Source organism: Pangasianodon hypophthalmus, chromosome 3 (genome assembly GCF_027358585.1).
Source record: "Pangasianodon hypophthalmus isolate fPanHyp1 chromosome 3, fPanHyp1.pri, whole genome shotgun sequence".
Lineage (NCBI taxonomy): Eukaryota > Metazoa > Chordata > Actinopteri > Siluriformes > Pangasiidae > Pangasianodon > Pangasianodon hypophthalmus.
The window spans coordinates 10,836,807-10,860,542 of NC_069712.1; the positions used below are offsets into that span (position 1 = coordinate 10,836,807).

Sequence of the window (23,736 nt, forward strand, 5' to 3'; positions counted from 1 at the left end):
TTAGCCTCCAAATACCTTCTGAAACAGGGTTTGAAGGGTTTAAAAGTTTATGACATTATCCGCTGTATTCTCAAAAAGTGCACTGTGGCATAATTTATTGCAGTACACACTAGAAATTGTTATATCATCTATCCCTAGTAACAATCACTAGTAAGTTACCTACATCAGAATAATTTATTGTTAGAATATGAGGTGGTCTGGGAAAACCCGTTGGGAAAATATGTCACTGTGGCTATATTCTGAAAAACAGCCAAATATGACAAAAAACAATCAAGTTTTGACCAATTTTTTTTCCTTGTATAATAATGTACTTTGACATCTGTATGTTAAGAAAACATTAATATATTTTACTAAAATGATGGGAGGAAATGTTTTTATGTAAACTAATTTCTACCCTCGCCTTGACTGCAAAGGTCATGTTTGATAAGGAGGCGGTTTAACAACCTCAGCAGAAAATGCAGTCGCTCTATCTAAAGATGACTAAAACCTTGTTAAATAAGTGTGATTTCCTCACACAGTGAATATCAGGCTTTGATTGGATAGTCACAGGCTATAACTGAATGGACATAAGCTCCTGCACTGTCACATCGTCATCAAAACAGAGAAGAGCAATGCAGTGGGCAAAGTTTTTAAAATGTTAAAATAAAAAACCTAATAACAAGACCATTTTCTCCCTGTTCACTTTCTCTTTTGGGGGAAAGCAGACTTAAAATGCTAAAACTGTAATACTGTTTGAGATAAATACAAAAGGTCATATATTTCAGTTCAGGAAAATCTGAAACATATAGTAGAAAATGTCAAAATTACACCATGTGAAGGGTTTTCCCAGGTAGCCTCACATTTATAACCATTTTCTTGTTATTTGGCACCAACTAATAATTAGAAAATGTACCAAACAGAATGTAGGCTTGCTAGAAAATGTATGATCCCTCAGTGCTCCTGGTCTGTAGAAGCATTTTTTCTTAATATATTTAATAATAATGTTTCACGATATGTTATGTCAGACTTAAAATTTACTCTACTATTTTTTACTATTCTGGGACAGGTAGGAGTCATTCTCTGGGCTGCTATAACTGCTAATGTTTTGCAATAGAGAAAAAAAATGCAGGGAAATGAATCAGTAATAAGGATCACTGCTGAGAGTGTAAAGGCTGTGTGTCAGATCCAGCGTCACCCGCAGGCTAATTGTCGACTGATGAGCTTTGGGCAGCTTTAGGATTTAGAGCGTATCATGAGGAGCGTGAGAGGGTGGGAGAGCCTGTCTTCGAATGAGAGGACGAGGGTGGAGGGGGAGGGATTGTTAAAGAGTGGGAGAGAGAGTGCCTGTGTGTGGAAGAGGGATGGTGAATAAAAAATGGTATAAAAGCATGGAAAGGGGGAGAGATTAAAGGCATAGAGCGTGCGATGTGATGTAAGAATGCGCATTTATTCATCAATGGAATGGACCAGTAAGAGTGTCCAAAGCCAGGTGCTGACTCAAGACGCTCTCAAGGCTGGAGACTGCTGTCCTGCCTGAAGGAGGGGTGCCTCTGTCGTCACACACACAAACACGCACAATCCACACGGAGCTGCGGCTAGAGGCAGGGGTAGAGACAGGGAGACACCAAGGAACACCCAGACTACCATACACCATGGCAGATATTGGTAAGTACCTAAAACCCATCAGTTTTATACCAATCTGTCCTGATATGAGTAAGAGCTTATGTGCCTCAGGATGTCGATATGATGCTTTGTGTTATGAGAAAGGATAGCTGCATCCCAGAGATGCTTGTATTTACCTTCTGCCTCACCTGACCATATTTAAGCCTGGGCTCTGAGATGTGATGAGCTCCACAAGTGGACGTGATGAAGTCCCTAGCACCACGCCCCAGAGTGAATTGGGACTAAGCCCCTGTGTGACTGTTTAAGGTGTTTCATGCTGCCATGCAAGCTGCCGGAGCTAATGAGAACCCCAGGGAATCGCTGCCACTCAGTTTTTAATTGTCTAAGATTCTTAATTCTGCAGATTCTCATAGTTCTCTGATCTGTGTTAGTGTCTAGCCATGGCGGATTGATAGATATTTATACTAAGAGCCCACGGTTATAATTTGGCTGTGTCCAAATAGCCCAGCACTCTGGATTTCTATTTTCACTCTTCTTACCAGGGATTATCAGGGTGATTACTCTCCCTCTTGCAGATATTCTCTCTCTCTCTCCTCAGCTCTGTCTGTATTATATGCTGGGTTTGCCTTCAGGACAAAAGACGTGATCAAATAAGGCTTTAGTATTCGTAAATATAACCAACTTCTCTCCATCCCTTTCTTTCATTTAATTCTGTCTCCATTTTAGTGCTCTCTGGAAATAGAAAAGGTGCATTGATTAATATCTAGTAACAAATGAAAGGCAGAGAACTGGGAATGCATTGCAGTGCATTGTATACAGAGGAACAGAGCAAATGGCTTATTAATTCACTTCTTAAAGTTCTTGCTTGAATGAACCATGTAAGTGAAAATACACAGTCATACACATAAATCCTGCCACACAGATACTCTTGTGTTCTGCATAACAAAAGGTCCAACATAAAAAAGGACTTAACTGGGCAGTATCTTATGTAACATTTGAGTGTAACTCATTGCCTGTGATGAAATAAAAAATAGATTCTGGATCTGCTTCAGTTCCTTAGTACTCAAAATATTAATTTATGTATGATATATGTGTAACAGTAATTCTATACACAGTGTCTCTCTGTGAATGTCTCTTAACTGAAGAATAATTTTGATACTGTGTCATGCCACTAAAAAACTTCCATTAACAGTGTGTAGAAGTCTTTGCCCCAGTATAACTGAATGGTTTCCTTTCTGATATTGTGTCCATGTTTCAGATGCTCTGACTGGAGCTCTGAATGCCATCAGTGTGAGCACTGAACTTGTAGAGGAGGAACTAAAGCCTCATATTGACACGCTACTGAACGCCTTACTGGAGAAGAGTGAGTCTCCATATTCATATCCATCTATACATCCATTCAACCATAAATACATCCAACTATCCAGCTACCCCTCCATCCATCCTAAAGCCTATTGTCCATTTATCCATTTGTCTAAGCATCATCCATGCATCCATCCATCCTAAATCTGGCTGTCCATCTATCCATCCATCCATCAATCCATCCACCTATTCTCAAGCATATTTCCCTTTATCCATAAATCCTTTCATTATCTATCCCTCCATTAATCCATCCACCCATCCTAAACACTGTTGCCCATATATTCATACATCAATCTATCAATTGATCGATCGACTCATCCATTGACCCATCCATCCATCTATCCATCCATCCATCCATCCATTCTAAACTGCTGTCCATCCATTCATTCATCCATCCTAATCCTAGCTGTCCATCTAACCATTCATCCATCTAGCCTAAAGCCTGTTGTCCATTTATTCATATATCCAAGCTTCATCTATCACTCCATGAATTCGTTTGCCCATCTTAAACCTTGCTGTCCATCCATCAATCCATCCATCCATCCAACCATCCATTCATCTATCCATCCATCCATCCAACCACAATGACACCAGTAACACCAGTGTCTTCTTGTAATAACAAGTAATTATATGTTTATGTGTGTGCAGTATTTAGCACCACACCTGCTATACTCTAATGCTCCCATTAGCTAATGTGTGGTAGATTGCAATCCACTATTGTAGGTAGCAAAAAGCCAGCTATATACAAGAGACAGGTAATCTACTTGTACATGTCAGAGAGAGAATAAGATGAAGTACTGTAGAACAAGAGACTCAAGAGAAAGTGAAAAACTAATCTAAGTTTTTTCTTATTCTTTTAACAGAGACACAAATTAGCAGAAAAGGAAGGCAGACTGATTGGAAGACAGAGGATAAACCATCAGAAATAAGAATAAGAAAAAGGCAGAGAAGAACTGTAAGAGAAAAATGGGAGAGCTTAATTACCTGTAAACTCTTGCTTGCTCCCTCCTCTTCTCCTTCTACTCTTCTCTGGTTAAAATTAATTTGTTGTTACTGCTTGTCAGATTCTTCGTAATTTTAGTTGGCAATGCGTCTAAAAATGGAAAAACCAGACTCCCCCAAAAGAACACAATGCAGATGTTGCTATGGCAGCACAGCCTGATCTGACAGCGTGACCTGCCTCCTCGACTGGATGGAGTTTTTCAGTTGGGACGCCCACTCAAATTAAAGATTCCCCTCAGTTTAAGGTTGAGAAAATTCTCCCATCATTGACAGTGTGTCAATATCCTGCTGAGAAGCTACTACCAGAATCAGGAGTCAGGGCAGCCACGTGGAGCAAGGGCTAGAGCAGATAAAAGAGATGGGATAAGCACAGGAAATTTAGAGAAAGGAAAGTTATTGATTTAATTGGGTAGGAGAGGACATGCTGAGCACCTAAGCCTACTTACAAGGCTTTCCCTCAGTCTCTGCAAGTACACACTTAAAACACACAGCCATCTAGATGCACACACACCACATACAGACTTATGAAAACGCACAAAATATTCTGCTCTCTCTCTAGAAACGGGTGCTGCAGAGCAGATAGCCTCCAGTGGAATACTGCCCACGCTGGCCCAGACTCTGAGACAGAAGGGCTCCCTCAGATCACAAGTGACGCTGTTGGTGGCTGAAATGGCCAGAGAAGGTAACAGGAACAACTAGCAACATTCATTATTATTAATAAATAATACATTTCCATCTTTGGCTTGTTGTATGAGGTGAAGAAACACAACCTATAACTTTAGAACAGTAAACTCTCAATTGAGGATCTGTGAAGCCACATTGAAGCTGCATCGAAGGAACCAAGATGCTGTTTTGCTGAAATTCAAACCGTTGACCATAGGCAGTGTATTGAAGAGTTTGGAAGCCCGTTTGCCTTGCTTGAATAGCAAAGGAGACAAAACTCCTTCTCTCACAAACATCTCTTTGATATCAAGAGATCAGTCCTTGCAATGTCTAAATAAATACTATGGCTTTAAAACGTGGCTTCATTTGTGTTTAGTCTTACATTTATGGCATTATCACCCTCATCCAGAGCTGCTTACAATTATCTCATTTATACAACTGAGCAGTTGAGGGTTAAGGGCCTTGCTCAAGGGCCCAGCAGCAGCAGCTCGCTGGTGCTGGGATTCAAACTCTCAACCTTCCGATCAGAAGTCTAACGTCTTAACCACTGAGCTACCACGTGACCTAAGTCTTCTCTAATGCCTGATGTATGTTTTGGTGTTATAGCTGCTGTAAGGGAGCGGTGTATCCAGGCAGGCCTGGTGGCTGCTCTGGTGCCTTTACTGAACAGCCCAGACCAGGAGCTGCTGCTGCACACCGGCCGTGCCATCGGACGCATCTGCTTCGACAACAGTGAGAGCAACAGCTCCTGAGCCAACAGCCTTTTGTTCAGGAGTGGACAAAGACAAGCATTCACTGCAGACAAACACCCAATACATTTTACATTGCAAATGTCATTTGTTCAATCCCGTCTTTCTTGTACTTGATTTCTCTTGTTTTATTTATCACCTCCCATTTTCTTTCCTACTGATCTCTCTTTCTGTCTCTGTATCCCACCCTCAGCTGTGCAACAGACACAGTTGGTGAAGAATGGTGTTATCCCCAGACTGGTGGCCATTATGCACCAGTACCCAGAGAATGATCCATTAGTCAATGTCTGCCTACTGGCCCTGTGTAACCTTGCTGATATGGGTGAGAAACACAGCAGATGCACTGCTCTAAGTTAACCAACATGGTCTTGATCTTCACTCATATATATATGTACTACACTTTTTCGTTCACATGATGGGCTATAAATGGATGAACAGCATAGTTGTGATGTAAGGTGGAGCTAATGGTGGCTTATTCTCTGGTCATGCTCAGATGCAGCGAGAGAAGCTTTGGCAGAAGTCGGGCTGGCAGATGTTCTGACCTCCCAGCTGAAGCGTGCACCAGATGCAGAGCGCCGCCATCTTATTCTGGAGGTGTTGGGATCACTGGGAGAGAGTGGTGAGCCAGACTCACAGCTCAGCAAACGTGCAAAAGCAGATGTGCCTTTATTTATGGTTGTTAACCTATTCCTGAAAAGTGAGATCAAGATAGAACATAGAAGTTTTACAGGAGAAGAAACGAGAAAGAAGTAAAGATGTATATACTATATGTGTAGTGCACATACAATAATAATAATAATAATAATAATAATAATAATAATAATCATCATCATCATCATCATCATCCAAACTCTTGGTCAGTACTACTGTAAATGTGTTTGTGTGTATATGTTTGTGTATTTGTGCTTCAGATGCACTGAAGCTCCAGTTTGTAGAGGGTGGGGTGCCTGAAGCCCTCTCTGAAATGATTCGAGGATTGCAGGGTGACTCCGACCCTCATGACCTGTGTAGTATAAAAATAGCGTCCAACCTCATAGTGACATTGCTACTGGGAGGTAAGTTTGACCTGAAAGCGCTTTCACTTCACCAAAATTTTTTTAAATACAGAAACATTAAGCTGAACCAATATCACAGATACACTTGTCCTGGGACTTGCTTTAAATTTACTATCAAAAGTAAACATGCAATAGATACTGATGCGTTCCATAATTTTACCATCAATATTCAAACCCTTTAATTCCATGTTAGAGTTACACTGTGTATGTTAATTACAACGAATGGCAACTATGTCATGTTTGTCTGGAACATTACAGTTATTGGTTATTAATATGAGTCAGTCAAATGCAAGGCATAAAAACATGATAATAATGCCATGTTATATGCTGAAGCAATAATGAAACAAATATTGTAGTATCTACATCTGATTTTTAAAAACTGTCTTCTAGATGAATCCATGCAGAAATGTTTTGGAGAGGGAACAGGGGGTGTGTATCAGGATGTTTTGTCCTGGCTTCAGTCCTCTAACATCCAGCTTCAACTGTCTGGTGCACTGGCAATTGCCAACTTTGCCAGGAATGGTGAGCAAATCGAGAAGGTTTCTGTGATATAAAAAGTCTGTATGTATTTGCTCTATCCATAATCTTTGAACTTTAAACACTGAAAAAAGAATTCTGTACTATATGTAGATTCACATTATTTCAGAACATTTTAATGTTAATTGACAAACAAATGCAGCTCCTCTAGATAACATTATTTATTTTAACTTGCTAGCTAAGATTTTGCTAAATCACTCATGGACACAAAGGCATGTACATTTGTGGTGTGTTTGCGGTATGGATATATTGTTCTAATAAAATTGTACATCACATTTTAGGGTTGAAGTGAAAATTCTTGTAGAAAGCACTATGGAAAGTGCAGCTGCTACAGCCTACCATTGCACAGATCCCACCCCTGTACAACGCTTGTGGTGTGAATGTCACATTTACAATGGCAAAATGCCTCCATTCAGTCTCTGTTATTCCTGACACTTACAATGTCTCTACTATTGCTGCTTTATCTTTCAGACAGTAATTGTGTCAAGATGATGGAACTGGGGGTTGTTCCATATATTCTGGATCTGCTGGAGCATCATGTAGATGAGGGAGATGTGTCAGTGCAGCATGCAGGCCTTAGTGCTCTCAGAAATCTTGCTATACCAGGTATCAAACAAGTTACTACCTAGCCACATTTACATTTTTTTTCTGTCCAGCTGGACACAAACGAACACCCCAAGAGAAGTGAATTTATACAGGTAACTAATGACTCTTGTAGTGTTTTGCTGCATAGACAAAATTTTACTGTACCATTTCATAATCCTTCTGTTTTGGGCTGTTTCACTTTTGTCAATGATCAACATTCAGAATAATAGACGAGAAATATATTTTCCTCTAGTCATACTATGCAAGCAGCACTTCCTCATTAATTGTACAAATCCTTAATTATTGGAAATAAAAGACTGATTAGCTGATTTTCAAACTGCACTCTTCTCAACCTAATCAATCTAATCTCACTCACCCTGAGATCTGACCACAGGCTTAAAGACACACTCTTTCTCATGCTGTTGTAGCATCTAATAAAGTGCGCATGCTGGAGGATGGAGTGATTCAGCGGATCAGGACTCTGCTGCGCTCCGACATGCCTCCTGTCCAGTTCAAGCTCCTGGGGACTCTGCGTATGATGGTGGACGGCCAAGGTCAGGAGTGAATACAAAATGTAGCGTACACTCAAACTAAAAAGTTATTTGAATTTTATAATTTTTTTATAAGCCTTTATCAGTCAAAAATGGCTATGAATACAAATTAAAGGAATGGTTTGTATATTTGCGTGTCACACTGACAAGTCTTCCTCTTCCCACAATGCATCCCCACCCACTCTGTTGAAACTTACTGCTGCATTCGACTAAAGATTGTAACTTGTAATTTCCAACCTCTAACTAACCAAAAAAACAAAGAAAATGCCCCATCTCTGAATTCCTACTTGGGGACTCGGGACAGTCTCCTTAACCCTGAGTTCAGCAAGTGATGTCAGATCAACATGACTGCTTACAACATGAACAGTGAAAATCTAAAAAAATTATGCTGTATGTACAAGTATTTACTATTAGATCAATCAACAGACAGACATATTAGTTTGTTAAGTATATAACATAGACTACACCGTTCACTGTTTTGAAGAGGTAAATATACATCACCCCTCAGAATTAGCTGACTAGCTTGTTGCTAACAAAAGATGGACGGATGGAGGTTGAAAATGATGTAATTTAGAGTTCTGACTTCCCACTTCCGAGGTAAGTCGAATGCAGTATGCGAATACCTCATGGGCCTTTTAGGGACAAGAGTCAGAGTTGAGCATCTCTTCCAACAGGAGTGGAGCTAGGTTATGGGCTAGAAAAATATAAGCAGAGGTCTTAGAGAAACATAGTGCCATACATTGCATGTCAATATTGTAAATCCAGTTTTTTTGAACACTGTATCTTTGATTGATTATATATGATTACTAAATGTCTAGGAAGACTTTCATAATTTAAACTGCATCTTTAAAATGAAACATAAAATTAAAAGTAAATAAAAAAGTTGAGCACAAATACCCAGAAAAACACAGACCTGATTTTGTCATTTAGTACTTGTATTTTCTTTTCTTTAATTAAATTTACTTTTGGTATCAAATTTCTGTATTTGTTGTGGAGACTCACAGTGTTAGTAGATGTAAGCTGTTGACATTTAAGCCACGTAAACATTTCAAAAACCTTCCATGCATAATAATGCATATACAAAAGCACATTAAATCTTGTGAATTATCCTTCCTTATCCTAGAGACAAGACTTGTGTTAAAATTGTTATTCTAATGCCTATAATTAGGTTCTTTTCAAAGTATATTATTACCTTCACAGGCTTGTAACAGCCTCCAGAAGCACAATAACAGACAATAGAATACATTGTGCACACACAGACTCCATGTCTTGCAAATTACTACTTACATTCAAGTATCTACTGCACTTTGCAATAGTGATAAATACAGTGGGAGAAGAAAACCTCTCACAAGTACACCACTCACTCACATGTACTTTCTCTCTATCTTTCTTCTGTGTGTGTGTTAGATGAAGCAGCTACAGTTTTGGGCAAGGATGACATGTTATTGGCACGGGTTATGGAGTGGTGTGAAGCGAAAGACCATGCTGGTGTCAGAGGGGAGGCCAATCGGCTTTTAGCAGCACTTATCAGACACAGTCGCTCCTCAGTGAGTTACTCATACACACACACACACATACACACACACACTAATCACAGAATCCACCAATAGTTCTGTAAGTTATTTATTTATTTATTTACATATTACTAACTGCACCTTAAAAATTACTAGGCTAAGCACAAACTGAGTTTATATAAGAAACAAAACAACAAAACAAAAAAACAGACATAACGCCCACGTAAAGATGTATCCAAATGTTTCATGCATAGGATTCTGAGACACCCGATATAATGTCATGTAACTTCTACAATATTGATTCGGTGTCCTGACAGGAAGTCATCCGTGCTGTCATCAAGGCAGATGGGGTCCAACACCTGATCTCTATGGCAACCAGTGAACATGTCATTATGCAGAATGAGGCGTTGGTTGCTCTAGCCATCGCCTCTGCAATAGATATTGGTACAGTCCAACCATTTCGAACCATTTCAAAATATGAATACTGCATTTACTGCTTTGTAACAATACAGAATGACTACAAATAAGGACTATTCTCTATTTTATTCATGCATTTCTTTGTTCTGTTCAGTGTGTTATGACTGTTAGTTGCAAAGAGTCTGAATGAGTATGAAAATGGATTGTCTTCTTCTCATAGCCCATACTTGTTCTCTTTGTGTGTGTGTGTGTGTGTGTGTTTACCCAGATGTGGTGGAAGAACCGTTCAGTCATGCTAATCTGCTATCCACCCTGAAGAAGATGCTGGATGACCCTGTAGGCGCAGTGGAAGTCAAATTTAGCACATTAGGGCTCATTTGCAGTCTGGCCAACTCCAGTGAGTAACACTAAAGTCCTCTCACTATAAATAACACATACAAAATTGTGCAGCAAAGCAGGCTGAGGGGGATTTTGAGATTCAAAGATTCAGGGAGTGAGCTGTTTGCTTAAGGCTAGTTAACTCACTTAACATTGCCAGATGAAATGAAGATATATTTAATGTTTGTAGGACTGTCTGGACTTCATGTACAGAAATTTGTGTGTCTTGTTGCTATAAATTAAATGTCTTTGTATCCTTCATTTTGTACTAGGAGTATGCAAACATTTGCTGAATGTATGTTAAGACATATTTTAATGCAAAACACTTATATAAAGCATTTACTAGATGCACAGAACTTCAGTGTAAAGTCATCATCTTTACTTTTTAAGCAAAGGTTAAAGGTTTATTTCTAGTAAATGGCTGTCCATGAATCTAAAATAATATCTGAAGTCCCATTCAAATCCCAGCTCTCATTTACATCTCATTTAGCCAGAGAATGCCATTTGTCTCTCTCTCTCTCTCAGGCATGCTGAAGGAACAGATGGATGCTCTGAACCTGAAGGACAGCCTGTCCAAGCTTTCCAGTCACACCAGCACCAAGCTGGCCTCGCAGGCAGTCACAGTAATGGGCGTACTCTCTGAGACTAGCTAGAGCACCTGTCAAAACTCTCTGATTGATGGGACTGCTGACTAGAAGCACACTGCGTGTCCACTTCATACACATCTCATCAACCCAGTCCTGTATTCTGTGAGACTGAAGCAATCTGAAGCAATCTGTCTGTGAGCTCAGTAGGAAGCGGGGCGATGCCATTCTGGCAGAGGAGCTTAATTGGCTCATAAATAAAGTATCATTCTATGGTTCATTTCCTATTAGCTGACCTGTGATAACCTTGAGGATATATAGTACAGTTAGAACTTACCATCTCCTGTATAAAAGCACAGTTCTCTCTAAAGTCTATTTCATTATCTGAACTCTCTGAAGAGGAAATTAGCAATCTAAAAATAAGAGATGCTCTAATATAAATACATATAGAATCATAGTGTTCTGCCCAATTATATGAGCCTTAGATTTAGTACAGGCTAATTTGCTCTGACTGGTAATTAGTGATTGCCTAGAAAATGGAATATGTTTCATTTTGTTTGAGCGGGTGCTAATTTTGTGTAAATATAACACTCTGTCAGTCCTACACTACATTAACCATACTCTTCATTAAGAGAAGCACATGGACTTACTTATTCCTACATTTACATAATGTGGAATGTGATTATAGTTCTTGCCTGAGAAAAGGATTTCAATTTGCAATAATTATTTAGTCGTTATATTATAATTATAACATAGCTGGTTGTATTAGTATTAATAGAGGGTTTTTTAAAATGCAAATACTTTGATCATGTTGATCATTCTATTAGCTAACCATGAATACAAGGAAAGTCCATGTATGTATTAGCAATACCAAGAAATATATCAAGAGCTGTGTTTGAGATTCTCTAATATCAAAATAGCAAATGCGCAATCATTGATGTGTTTTTAAGTGTGACTGTGCTGTGGGTTAATACAAATCTCTGCACTGTATATGTGTCTAACTGTGTCACTAATGCATTCTTAATTCTTCACAAAAAAAAATCACAGCTGGGAAGAAGTAAATTTACAATTGCTATTCTAGGCAGATGATGAGTGGAGAAGAACTCGCTGATAAAACAGGATCAGCTGAAGGCTATGAATCTCAGGGACTGTGATTAGGAAAGCTTTTGTGTGACACATCTTCCCCCACTGCATCACCCACCCTCTCAACAGCAATTCATTACAGTCAATTTGTCAAGTTCCTCACCGCTAGATAACGTAAATTGCACAATCTCTGTCCGTCGTTGATACTGCCACTGTAGCCTGTTGAGAAGACTTGTAAATGGACTGTTTCTGGTGTTGAAAAGTGCACCAGAAGAGCTTGTGTCTGGCAATAAAAGTGAAACAGCTGAACTGGCATGCTGCTTTTCTTTAAGCAAAACACAAGCCTGTTAAGAATAGAAAGCTTCACAGGTTTAGGCAGTGGTGTAGAAAAGTATCGTGATATATATATATATATATATATATCACACAATACTTTTCTACATTTCTACAATATAAAGTATTGTGATATATATATATATATATATATATATATATATATATATATATGTATGTATGTATGTATATATATATATATATATATATATGTATGTATGTATGTATGTATGTATGTATATATATATATATATATATATCACACAATACTTTTCTACATTTCTACAATACATGATGTATATAACGATATATGAAGGGTGGTGCAGCAGGTAACGTTTCCACGTCACAACTCCAGAGTTTCTGGTTCAAGCCTTAGCTCAGCTCCTCTTCTTGTGTCTGAGTAGGTTTCCTCCAGGTTCTCCAGTTTCTTCCCACCTCTCAAAAACAAGCCAGTAGGTGGATTAGCTATGATAAATTGCCACTCGGTGTGATTATGCGTGTGCATGGTGCCCTGTGGACTGAGGTTCCATCCAGGCTGTATTTCTGCCTCATGTCCAGTGTTCCTGGGATAGGCTCCAGACCCACTGACCAGAATAAAGCAATTACTGAAGATGAATGAATGAATGAAATGAGTAAGATGTGAAATTTCTCATGACTTTAAACCTGGTGGTAGTTGAACTCTAAAATAAATAAGGTGTGTTTGAAATGTTTCTTGAATTTTCTTATTTAATAACATAGGCCTTGAGGGTGGTGCAGTGGGTAGCATTGCTGCCTCACAGCTCCATGCTACAGAGATCCTGAGCTCAGGTTACTGTCTAAGTTTTGCATGTTCTCCCCATGACTATGTGGGTTTCCTCTGGGTTCTCTGGTTTCCTTTCACCCCTCGCCCCCCCCCAAACCAAAAACAAAGAAAAAAGTAAGGAGTGTGTGATGCCTTGTGATGCACTGGCATCCCCTCTGGCATGTATTTAAAATTATATAAGGTTATGTAGCCTATTGCACTTTTTTCATATTCAAATCAAGTCTTGGCAATTTTCTAGGTCCTTCTTTTAGGTCTGACAAATGTCAGTTCTTTGTGCCAAGACGATATTGTAGAAATCAAAGGTGGTGATATAAAGCACTTCAGTAGCCATATATTTTACATTTCAGGTTCTAGCTAGCCACTAGATGGAGACAGCAGCAACCCTTGATGTCCAAAATTTTCTCCATGCTTTGTTCACTAGAATTAAAAAAAAAAAAGAAACAGTATTGTACTGTACATTTTTTAATCACTGGGGTAGTGTCCTCAAGAATGCAATCATTGTATCTTTAGTATTTTTCTTTCATCTGCATGTAAACTCAATAAATGAACAACAGTGGTCTTTAAGATTCCATTACATACATTAAATCATTTATAAATTGCAATTTATAAATGATTTAATGTATGTAATGGAATCTTAAAGACCACTGTTGTTCATTTATTGAGTTTACATGCAGATGAAAGAAAAATACTAAAGATACAAAAGATGTACTCTGGAATGTACCATCAACAGAGAAAGGAACAGTTGCTAGTGCTATTTTTTTCTAAGAGTGTACATTGAATTTAACATTAAACAGGTATGAGTTTAATGCACAGATTATAGGCTTTAATTGGAAAGTATTTACATCTATATTGGGTGAAGCACACATTCCTCTTCTTACATAATCCCTGCATTTCTGTGGATGAGTAATAGGACAGATGGCTGTTCAGCTCTTTTTTAACCAGCTGTCTGAAAATAAAATATCTGAACTAAAAATATACAATTTTAAAACTGTATCCTAGTCACTATGTAGTGCACTTTTTTTTTTTTACATAGTATAGTATAGAGCATAATGTGAGTGCACTCACATTATCTCACAATACACAGGACAAATGATGTACCAGAGCAGGTATAGGATTCTTATATACTCATGTTTATAGGGACCATTGCAGACACAGGACTAGAATTATTTGAGAACAGTATGAAGCATATTACTTTATATGGTGTTTATTCCACGACAAAAACATCTTGCAATCTAAACTCTACCAGGCCAGCTATTGAAGACAGGAATGAAGGCTTAAAACAACCCCCTCAAAAAAAAAACAAAAAAACAGAAATTATGCATTTTCCAGAGGTCACATTTCAGGCAGTCATCAGCTGAAAAAGAGTAATAACTAAGTCCAAATTTGTTTACAATTATTGTCTGGCATAAAGGAGGTGGGTTAAGCATTTTCCACATGAATAATTCTTTTTCATGTGCAATCACATATTATTCACATGATGTCATATGCTTACTTGAATTCACACGGTGAAATGCACCTTCACACGGCTTTTATATGTGATCATATGTATGTGATTTACAAGTGGATCTTTAAGCACTTTAAACTTATAGTCAGTGTTTTATGTCCTTTTCCAAAGGACTAAAATCTCACTTAATTCAAATAATGCAGAATCGTTTTCTTACCGGTGACTGAGGACTCTGTTACCATTTTGTGAGTATGGGACATGGTTCTGTTGAGGGTGGGCTGAATGTAGCATATGGACACTCTCTGTGGGATGATGGGAAAATGGGCCACAGGCCCAGAGTTCGGTTTCCTGTGCTTTCATTATACACAACCCTGTACAGCACAACCTGTACCAGAATTATAAATTAATTTGCTGTAGTTTGTTAATATCACTGAAGGACTGTGAACCTACAGTAAATATTACGATGCTACTGTTTGTGTTCAGGATGTATTGGGTGTTGTCATTTCTAACTTCGGGAAGCAGCTGGACTGGTTATTCCACTCCATCTCATAACTGTATAGTTTTTGGTACACATTCATAGTTTTTTGTTGGTTATGAAAATAAAATAAAACTTTTCTGGAGTATTATTACAAGTGCAGATTCACTAACATGCTATAGTGTATGCATATGTTCCATAAGCTCAAGATTTTGATCAATCATAATTTTATCATGAGTCTAAATTTGTAAATTCAAACAAACTAAAATTAAACAATAGAAATGAATGAAAAAAGAAATATACTTTTTATTTATTGTTTAATATACTTTTTATTTATTGCATTTATTGTAAATTGTGTATTTTGTTGAATAAGCAACCAGAGCTAAACATCTACACAGTAAATAAAAATATCATTTTTGATCAGATTTGCCATCCAAAAGGTACTTTAGTTAATGACCTCTGACTATCGGTAAAGCCTCATTACAAAACGTGAACTAAAGATGGACTAAATATGAAATTGCCTCTACAGGTGCTTGTGAAAAAACCCACCTGTACAGGTAAGACTGTGAACACACTCACATGGCTGTGTGGGTGTGGCTGCACTATGTCATGTGAAAAAGGCTCTGAGAAAAATCCTTGCTGGAGGTGAAAGAGAGAGAGAGGAACATTACCCTTTGGAACGGACGAGGCTCACCTGTTTGAAGGAGTGCCATTTAGAGTGAAAAGTGCAGTGATTTTGAAAAAGGCATACTGTACACACTGCAGAAATACTAGGAATATCTTTCAACAGTGGTAAGGAGAACATTTTCACCTATATAATATGAAAACTCAGACACACTGCTCCAACTACACACTTACAGCATGCTGATATTGTGGTAAAGATATGAAAAATGGCGCAGGGACTTTGTGCTTGCGTCAGTATGCTACTTGTCTGGAGTTCTGTCTGGAGTGAACTATGTCAGTGAAAGTGTGAAATAGTATACAAGGTGGAATATTTGTTTGCTATCAGTGCCAACATTGCCAATTAGGGTATAACTTTTTTCAAAGTCAGAATAATAAAAAAGAGAAAGTACTGTATAACATGCTGTCTGGATTTAATTATATATTTTTGCCACTTTAAATGTCTGTGATCAGAACATTTATGGGTTAAAGAACACAAGGAATAAATATACACTCATTCTTTTGTATATCACAGTACTTCTTCAGTCTAGTCTTCACCTCAGCACTTTTATTCTCTGTAAACACAGCAGATCATAAATTGTTTTATTAGACATGGTGTGATGCAATAATTTAGTTATACAGTACCACGGACGTTCTCTGTTTTGGCCTGTATACATTTAAAACCAGAAATACAGCCAGACATTTCAGAAAGAATTGTTAGCTCAAACACTGATGTTTGTAAAACAGAAGGAAGTGCTGGGAATATGGTCCTCTTCAAATATAAACTTACTGACACAGCAAGAACCTGCAGGCGCATTTACATTCGCATGAGTTCTAAATAAGTCACTTAAGACCCTGTTTGGTTCACTTTTTTGGCAACTTTTGTTATTTTGGTCCAAAGATGCGTTTGAGTTACTGGCTCTGGAGACAGCCTCTTAGGCAGCTGTAGGAAGAAGAGAGTACTTTCCTGAACTCAAGAGCAATGTTATAAGTGCTGTTCTTTTTCTTACAACACAGTTTTGTAGATGTCTGCTATTTATGTAACACTACTCAGCAATGTCAATTTGGCTGTTTAAGTGAAGATATCCAATTGCTCTTTGTTCAGTGCTAGCTGTATATCCAGCTGTTCTGAACACTGCAGAAGAGTGGAGGATAAAAGATGGTAGGCTACGCACTATCAAAAGGCCAGATGCAGATCACAGCATTTAAAACATATCACAAGGGAAAAAATCTATAATTTCTATATATAACAATTAGCTGTATTAAAATCCATACATAAAGTTGATGTTGATATTGGTTTTGCCAGAGGTGGAGGTGGCTCAGATTGTTCTGTGATCTTTTCAACAGAGCCATCATGGATATAAAGACAGCAAGTGAGAATAAACTAGAGTGCTATCAGGCCCTAAACAGAGAGTAAGAATTGGATGAGTATCTCCTCAATACAAAGCAGGGACAGATACTTTACAGATAATAGTTCAGTGCTCACAGTCTCACCATTAAAAAGGCAGCTAGAGAAACAGCACTTCCTCCTCTACCATGTAAAATCCAAAATCACGTAAATTTCTGCCTTTAGATTTCAAACTCTGATCCTAAAATTCAGCAACATCACCTCATTGGAAAAAATGACAGCTTTCCTCAGGGAAAGATACACATCAAAAATCGCTGCAAAACACTGTCTGGGATTCAGACACATCCCCACTCCTACCAAATCCCCAACATTCACCCCAACTTCTACCCCATATGCTGTTATTACAAATCTGTTATTACTGCTGTTGTTTTTACTGTTATTTTTATTATTCCTAATGTATGATCATTATGACTACTACTATTAGTATTATCATTGATTGTTATTATTGATATCTGCTATTATCAATATTAATATTATTAATTGACATTTGCTGCTGTTTTTCATATTACTGTTCTTCATATTGTGTCAGTGATGCTTCAGCAGCATTGTACCATATACAGTTATGGACACCAAGCTGGCTAAATTGAAAAGTGAACTGAACTGACAGCCTGGTACCTAGCCCACCTGAAAGCATAAGATCTAAAGCCAGTAATACTGTATGTTATGTAGTTATTGTGAGTAAACATGGTAATCAGCCCAAGAATGGAAGCACTTTATAGCAGAAATGCACATTTGTTTATATTTACATATTGCATTATAATGGTTTTTTAATATTGCTCTTATTTTTGCCTAATTGTAGGGGTAAATTTCCTGATTGCCAACAATCTTTCGAACTTAAAACCAAACTTTTGCTCTGAGCAGTCAGTATATATTATGGCCCATTTCAGCTTTTTTCATTGTTGTCATTGTTCTGTCATATTTTACAAGAAAACATAATTTGCAAGCACTTTACATATCTGCAACAGTCCAAATCTTATGTGGTGCAATGCATTTTCTTTTAAGATTTAATTCAGAAGTGTTTGTACTTTGCTAAGTTCATTTCCACTGTGATTAATCACTAATAGGAAAAAGATGATAACTTTTCAGTTATGACCCAAATAACATGCCAAAGCTATAGAGACTCTGTTCATTAGTTATGTGTGTATAGTAACAAATATTATGGGCCCTGTCCAAATATCCATATCAAGAAGGTGTGACTGCAGTTGACGCATTCACATTCTTTTTTGTGTCTTTTACCCAGCACTCTCCCTGTTATAAATGGTTTAAAATTTCTGTGATTACATGCCAAGTGTGAGTGGATACTCGTGTATTTTTTCAGCTGTGTCTTGCAGAGAGTCAAAAAAAGAGACAAAACAGGAATCAGCCATCCCATTGAGCAATGATGTTGCCATAGCAACAGTGAGAGAGTGATGGCGAGAGCTGAGTGTGCTGCTAGAGGTTGTGAGACGAAATAGGTGTAAGAGGAAGAAGCCTGCAGCGTCTTTGCATTCTCACACATAATGTGTTGGGATTGCGGGAGAGCCAATAACAAACTGGATGCCAAATAAAATGCTGTGTTTAAATTGTGCAATAATTTTATCTCTCACTTCTTTACAGGTTGATAAAGGCACACTGAGGTTGACTGTCTAACTATCATTCTGTCCTTCACTGTATGCCCTCTTCATCTCCATGTCCAGCCCCCTCACCCCCTTCACTACATAGAAACACCACTCCCTCTCTCTCTTCCCTATCTCCCTCTCTCTCTCTCTCTCTCTCTCACACACACACACACACACCCAAACACACAAACCCACTGTGGGCTAGGGATTTAAAGATCTGCATTTGAGGCAGGCTTGTAATCAGATGAAAGACGAGATTATCCCAAGGATCCCTTCATCTTTCTCATTGCTGGAGAAGCGTTAGAGGAGCTGGAGGAGGAGGAGAAGGAGGAGATTCTGGCCCAGGAGGGGTGGGGTCTGACAGAGTGACTAAGTGAAAGAGGGGAGGAGGGGTTCACCTGTGGATGTGTATGGGGAAAAGAGACACCACTGCTGTTGCCTGTTCCCTTTCAAGGTCCCGCACAGACACTGGGATGACTGCACGCCGACATTAGAGAAAGGAGGGAAAGACAGGGAGACAGAGAGAGCTGGGGAAAAGGCAGTGCACACAGAAAGATCAAGAAGAGAATACAAATTCCATCTGCGACTCTCATCACAGGGTAAGGATTATTTATCATAAGTGTGCTGTGTAATAAAACTCTGAAATGGGATAATTGGAAAACTGACTGGTACCTCTGTGTTTGTGGTTTCTGCGTGTGGAAGGGACCTTGCATTGTTAGATATTTTTATATCTTATGGATGAATAATGCATGCGCAGGTCCTGAGTGAGTATATTCTACAGACCTTGCCATGCCCTTTGGAGATAAATAATACAATTACTCTCAGCAGATATTATTTGTATCATGTGTTTGAATGAGGTTTTGCATGATCATCCCAAACAGTTGAGGCAATCAAGCTGGCAGGCCCGTGAAATTCAACTAAATTAGCTTATTGACCTCAAAAACACTTTGCCCCCTAAAGTCAGTTGATTTTCACTGAGTAACCATTCCACTTGAGGCCATGCAGGCACTTAATCACATAGAGCGTGACAGTGAATGGAACCAGATTCTTATGTGTTGGCTGGGGCATGTTGTACGTTTGCCATCTCATGATGTAAAAGGAATGATTTAAGAAAAATGTAATAAGTAAGGAGCCCCTTTTGATTTTTTTCGCAATGTTTTATTCAGTCTAATCTTCTGTTGGGTAAATTGAACACTTCATCTTAAATTTAATATGCATTATAAGTTTAATGTCTTATCTTAGATTGTTTCTCTATACATATTATAGAAATATGTGTAATCCTTTCTTAATTTTATTGTTCTTATTGTACATATTTAGTGATTACGTGTTTATGTATTATATTTTACATTTAACTGCCCTAATGGGTTCTTCGGTTTGTCCTTCTGGGAACAAGCTTAAAGGTTTTATGTAGAATCCTACAACAGTTTTCCTTTTAGAAAAAAGCCCATGTACAACCCATACAGAAAGCTATAACTGTTAAGCGTCTGAAGAACCTTTAAGAGTTTATTTTCGTCTTACATATACTCCCTGGGTGTACACTGGTCTTTGTATCACTTTCTGAAGGCAAGAATACAATTCTGAATTTCTTTTTGGCTCTTATGACGGGTAATTCAGAACTAATCTTACGTCTCTAATCTTCAAACACAAATTGAAGTGTACAAAATCCAGTAACAATGCAGAGTTTAACCCTATAAGTAAAAACACTCCAAATCATTTAAAATAAACTATTTTAATAATCAGCCTTTGGCCATTTAATAAATTGAATGAACTGTAAGTTACATAGAAAGCATATGAAAAAGCTGTTTTCATTTTGACCTGAAGGATATATTGGTTATAGAATCATTTATAAATACAGTATGTCTCATCTGCATTTGTATTTAATTTGCCTATCAAAAGAATTTCTCACCATATGCAGTAAGAATGTGTGTAGTGTTTCCTACACAGTGCTGGTATTATGAGCTTTGCATGAGTATTCTGTGATTTGGATAAATTATTAAAAATATTGGTAACCAGTAACAGATACTATTATTCTATCTTGTTTCAGTTTTCAATGGCAGAGATTGGGTGCCCTGTGCCTGAACTCCCACCCGGGAGCACCATCCCATCCAACTCAACTGTCACTAATGACATTATTATTCCACTTTCTGCTGAACTGAAGGACATCACGCCTGAGGAGCTACAGAAGAGTTCTAGTGAAGTACCATGTTCAGAAAATATCCTGGAAGACAGAGGGCATATAAAAGAAAAAGACAAATGCCTTCACAATGTCCCATGTCCCCACAGTATTGCGGAGGTTCACATATCTGATGAAGCAGGTGCCCGGATGGCTTCTGGTATGAACCATCAGAATGAACATGCATCACTGGTCCTCATAGAGAAAGCCTCTTCATTACACAGAGACCTAGGAGAAGAGAACCTGTCCCCAAACAAGCAATATTTTCAGAGGAGCCACTCAGATACCCTTCAAATACAGCAAAAGGACCCTATTCATCCTCTTCAAAGTGAAACAATTGAGCCTACTTCTCTGAATAAGAACCAAGAAGCACCCATTCCATTCTTAGTTTGTAAGGAGGCCATGCATACACAGCAAAGCAGTAGTGTCACCACTTTCTTCAGAGCAACAAGCAGCCCAATCCAGCCAAGCTCTGTTCAAGTTTGCACTTCTGGCTGTGCTCAAGTATCAGGAGAGTTTGCCAGGAACATTAAACCCTCTAGGTTTGAAAAGGCTGCTTGCTGCAGCCTGCACCATCATGGAGCTGTTGAGGACACGTTCGCTGCTTACTGTCACCCACAGCCCATACCTGCTCCTGCCCAACTTGTACCACGACTAATGAACATGGAGGGAGACTGCAAGGGGCAGAAAGCAGGACCAACCTTGTTATCGCTTCCCCCACTCGTTTCCTCCATCAGTGAGACAAGACTGGATTCTAAAAGACTAGTCCACTGCTGCAGCCTGGACTGTAAGTGGCCTGGTCCTTTGCTCCAGGCTGGAAGTCAGCAGCAATTGGTGAAAGAGGTTAAAAACATGAGAGATGCAGGGACTATGACATCTTGCAGGGACCTGAAGGACATAGGGGTGCAAGTGGGTCAGGACTCAGAAAGGTCACCTCAACATGTCTTCCCAAAGGTGTGCCTTCTGGACGAGAGGGAGAATGGAAATGACAAGCTTACAGAGCAACTGAAAACTCCAGTAAAGGATGTGAAGTGGGACTCAGAAGGAATGACATGGGAAGTCTATGGTGCCTCGGTGGACCCTGAGGAACTGGGCTTGGCTATTCAAAGGCACTTGGAGCTGCAGATCAAGGAGACCGCAGGAAGAACAGCAAGGTTCTCACAGCAGAACACATCCACCTCACAGCTGGGAAATGACAAAAAGGAGAGTAAGAGGAGGAGGGGAGTAATGGCAGCTCTTCGTCCTTCAGTCTGTTGTAGCCGCACCTCTACTGCAGTGGACTAACTACCAAAACTACCTGGGTTTTGTATTTTCCAGCATCATCGATTTCTCAGAACTTGTAGACAATGTATGAAGAGGCTTATATTTGAAGTACAACACTGGATGAGAGAGAACATGTGCCTAAGTCTTCCTTTCAGTTTCAGAACCTTGTACATTGCTTAGGAAAACTTTAGATTGACCTTAAGGGCTATTTGTTTGGTATGTAATTCCACCCGTTTGTCCGTCTATCCGTGGAGCACTTTATTTCTTACTGCAGTACATAAAATATCCTGTCATTCTTAAGCAGCAGGGTAATAGCTTTCGGGAGTACTAAGACAGCAACAGATAAGACAGAAAGCACAAACCCAGCTGTGAGCCTGAGACCATCTGACACCTGTTGACTCCCCCAGTAAAGTTAAACAACTCAGCTGATAATGCTTAAGTAGGGTCACAGGCTATGGTCAACGTAACTAATTAGTTAAAGTTGTTAGTTTAAGTCCCAGAACTGGCAGAGGGTGACAAGAGTGACTTTGTAGTTGGACCAATCCTGTCAAAGAACGGGCCCATCCTAAAGAACAAGGCCCTTAATCCCTAATGTTTCCAAGGGTACCCAAGAAGCTGATACTGAGCTTTGACCCTGTGCTTCCTTACATGTTTGAGAAGGGGCATGCTAAAAAACCCTATGTAGCAATACAATATCCAATAAAGAGTCTCTGTTATTCTAGAGTGTTCTAAGAAATGTCTGAAGCAAGCTTTTAACATTATGTCTTTAGATTAATAAAGAATTAATAAAGAACAGAGGATTAAGACTTGAAATAATGAAGGTTCAAGAGAACCCAGTGGTCAAAGTAAGATCTCTGTATCTCTGTTGCACCTTAGTTGGTATCTGCTGACTTGAGTGAAACACCTCTGAAATCAAACCAATTATTTTTATGGCCACCCTTTTTTCAGCCTGCATCAGTTCTCTTAGATACATTGTCATGCTGGAAATCTGCTGCTTGGCTATTCTAAGCATCTTGGAGAACTTGGTGCAGTTCTTCTGTAGACGTAGGCTCTCACTTGTGTATCATTAAATCATGTTTTTAAAAAACCAACAGTAGTGCAGAATAAACATAATAGAATAATATAGAAAAGTAATACATTATATATATATATATATATATATATATATATATGTGTGTATATATATATATATATATATATATATATATATATATATATATAAATTTTTTTTTTTTTTTTTTTTTTTTGCGGAAGCCCTGTCCTGTAATTAATTAAGATTAATTGAGATACTAATACTAATATAGAAGAAATCAGAGGATATCACTCTAGACTATATTATCATTCAATTAGAAAGCTGAAAAGATATGTGAACACTCTGTCAATACATAACAGACCAATTTTACTTTTGAACATAAATATTCATTTTGGTTGCATCCTTTCCAGTGACCTCAGGGTAATTGCTTTTGTCAGTCAATTACACTATATTCATATGTATATA

The 23,736-nt window shown here is 38.5% G+C and overlaps 2 protein-coding genes across 3 annotated transcripts; both read left to right on the forward strand.

Moving 5' to 3' along the window:
* The first annotated feature begins 1,298 nt into the window (after positions 1–1,298).
* si:dkey-191g9.5 (rap1 GTPase-GDP dissociation stimulator 1) lies at positions 1,299–11,989 on the forward strand. Its single transcript, XM_026933156.3, has 14 exons — positions 1,299–1,644; positions 2,861–2,965; positions 4,526–4,648; positions 5,236–5,361; positions 5,572–5,700; positions 5,872–5,997; positions 6,290–6,433; positions 6,824–6,955; positions 7,442–7,576; positions 7,984–8,109; positions 9,514–9,653; positions 9,938–10,064; positions 10,306–10,434; positions 10,941–11,989. The coding sequence occupies exons 1-14, from the start codon at positions 1,632–1,634 to the stop codon at positions 11,066–11,068; spliced, it is 1,683 nt and encodes a 560-aa protein (XP_026788957.2). The 5' UTR covers positions 1,299–1,631; the 3' UTR covers positions 11,069–11,989.
* A 3,793-nt stretch (positions 11,990–15,782) lies between these two features.
* Positions 15,783–23,370, forward strand: si:dkey-191g9.7 (uncharacterized). Of its 2 annotated transcripts, none has more exons than XM_026932587.3 (3): positions 15,783–15,928; positions 18,801–19,401; positions 20,847–23,370. In XM_026932587.3, exon 3 carries the CDS (start codon positions 20,853–20,855, stop codon positions 22,257–22,259), a length of 1,407 nt encoding a protein of 468 aa, XP_026788388.3. In that variant the 5' UTR covers positions 15,783–15,928; positions 18,801–19,401; positions 20,847–20,852; the 3' UTR covers positions 22,260–23,370. The 2 variants fall into 2 exon arrangements, with proteins under 2 accessions (XP_026788388.3, XP_053088246.1); XM_053232271.1 differs by having other exon boundaries at positions 19,257–19,401.
* Positions 23,371–23,736: the final 366 nt, after the last annotated feature.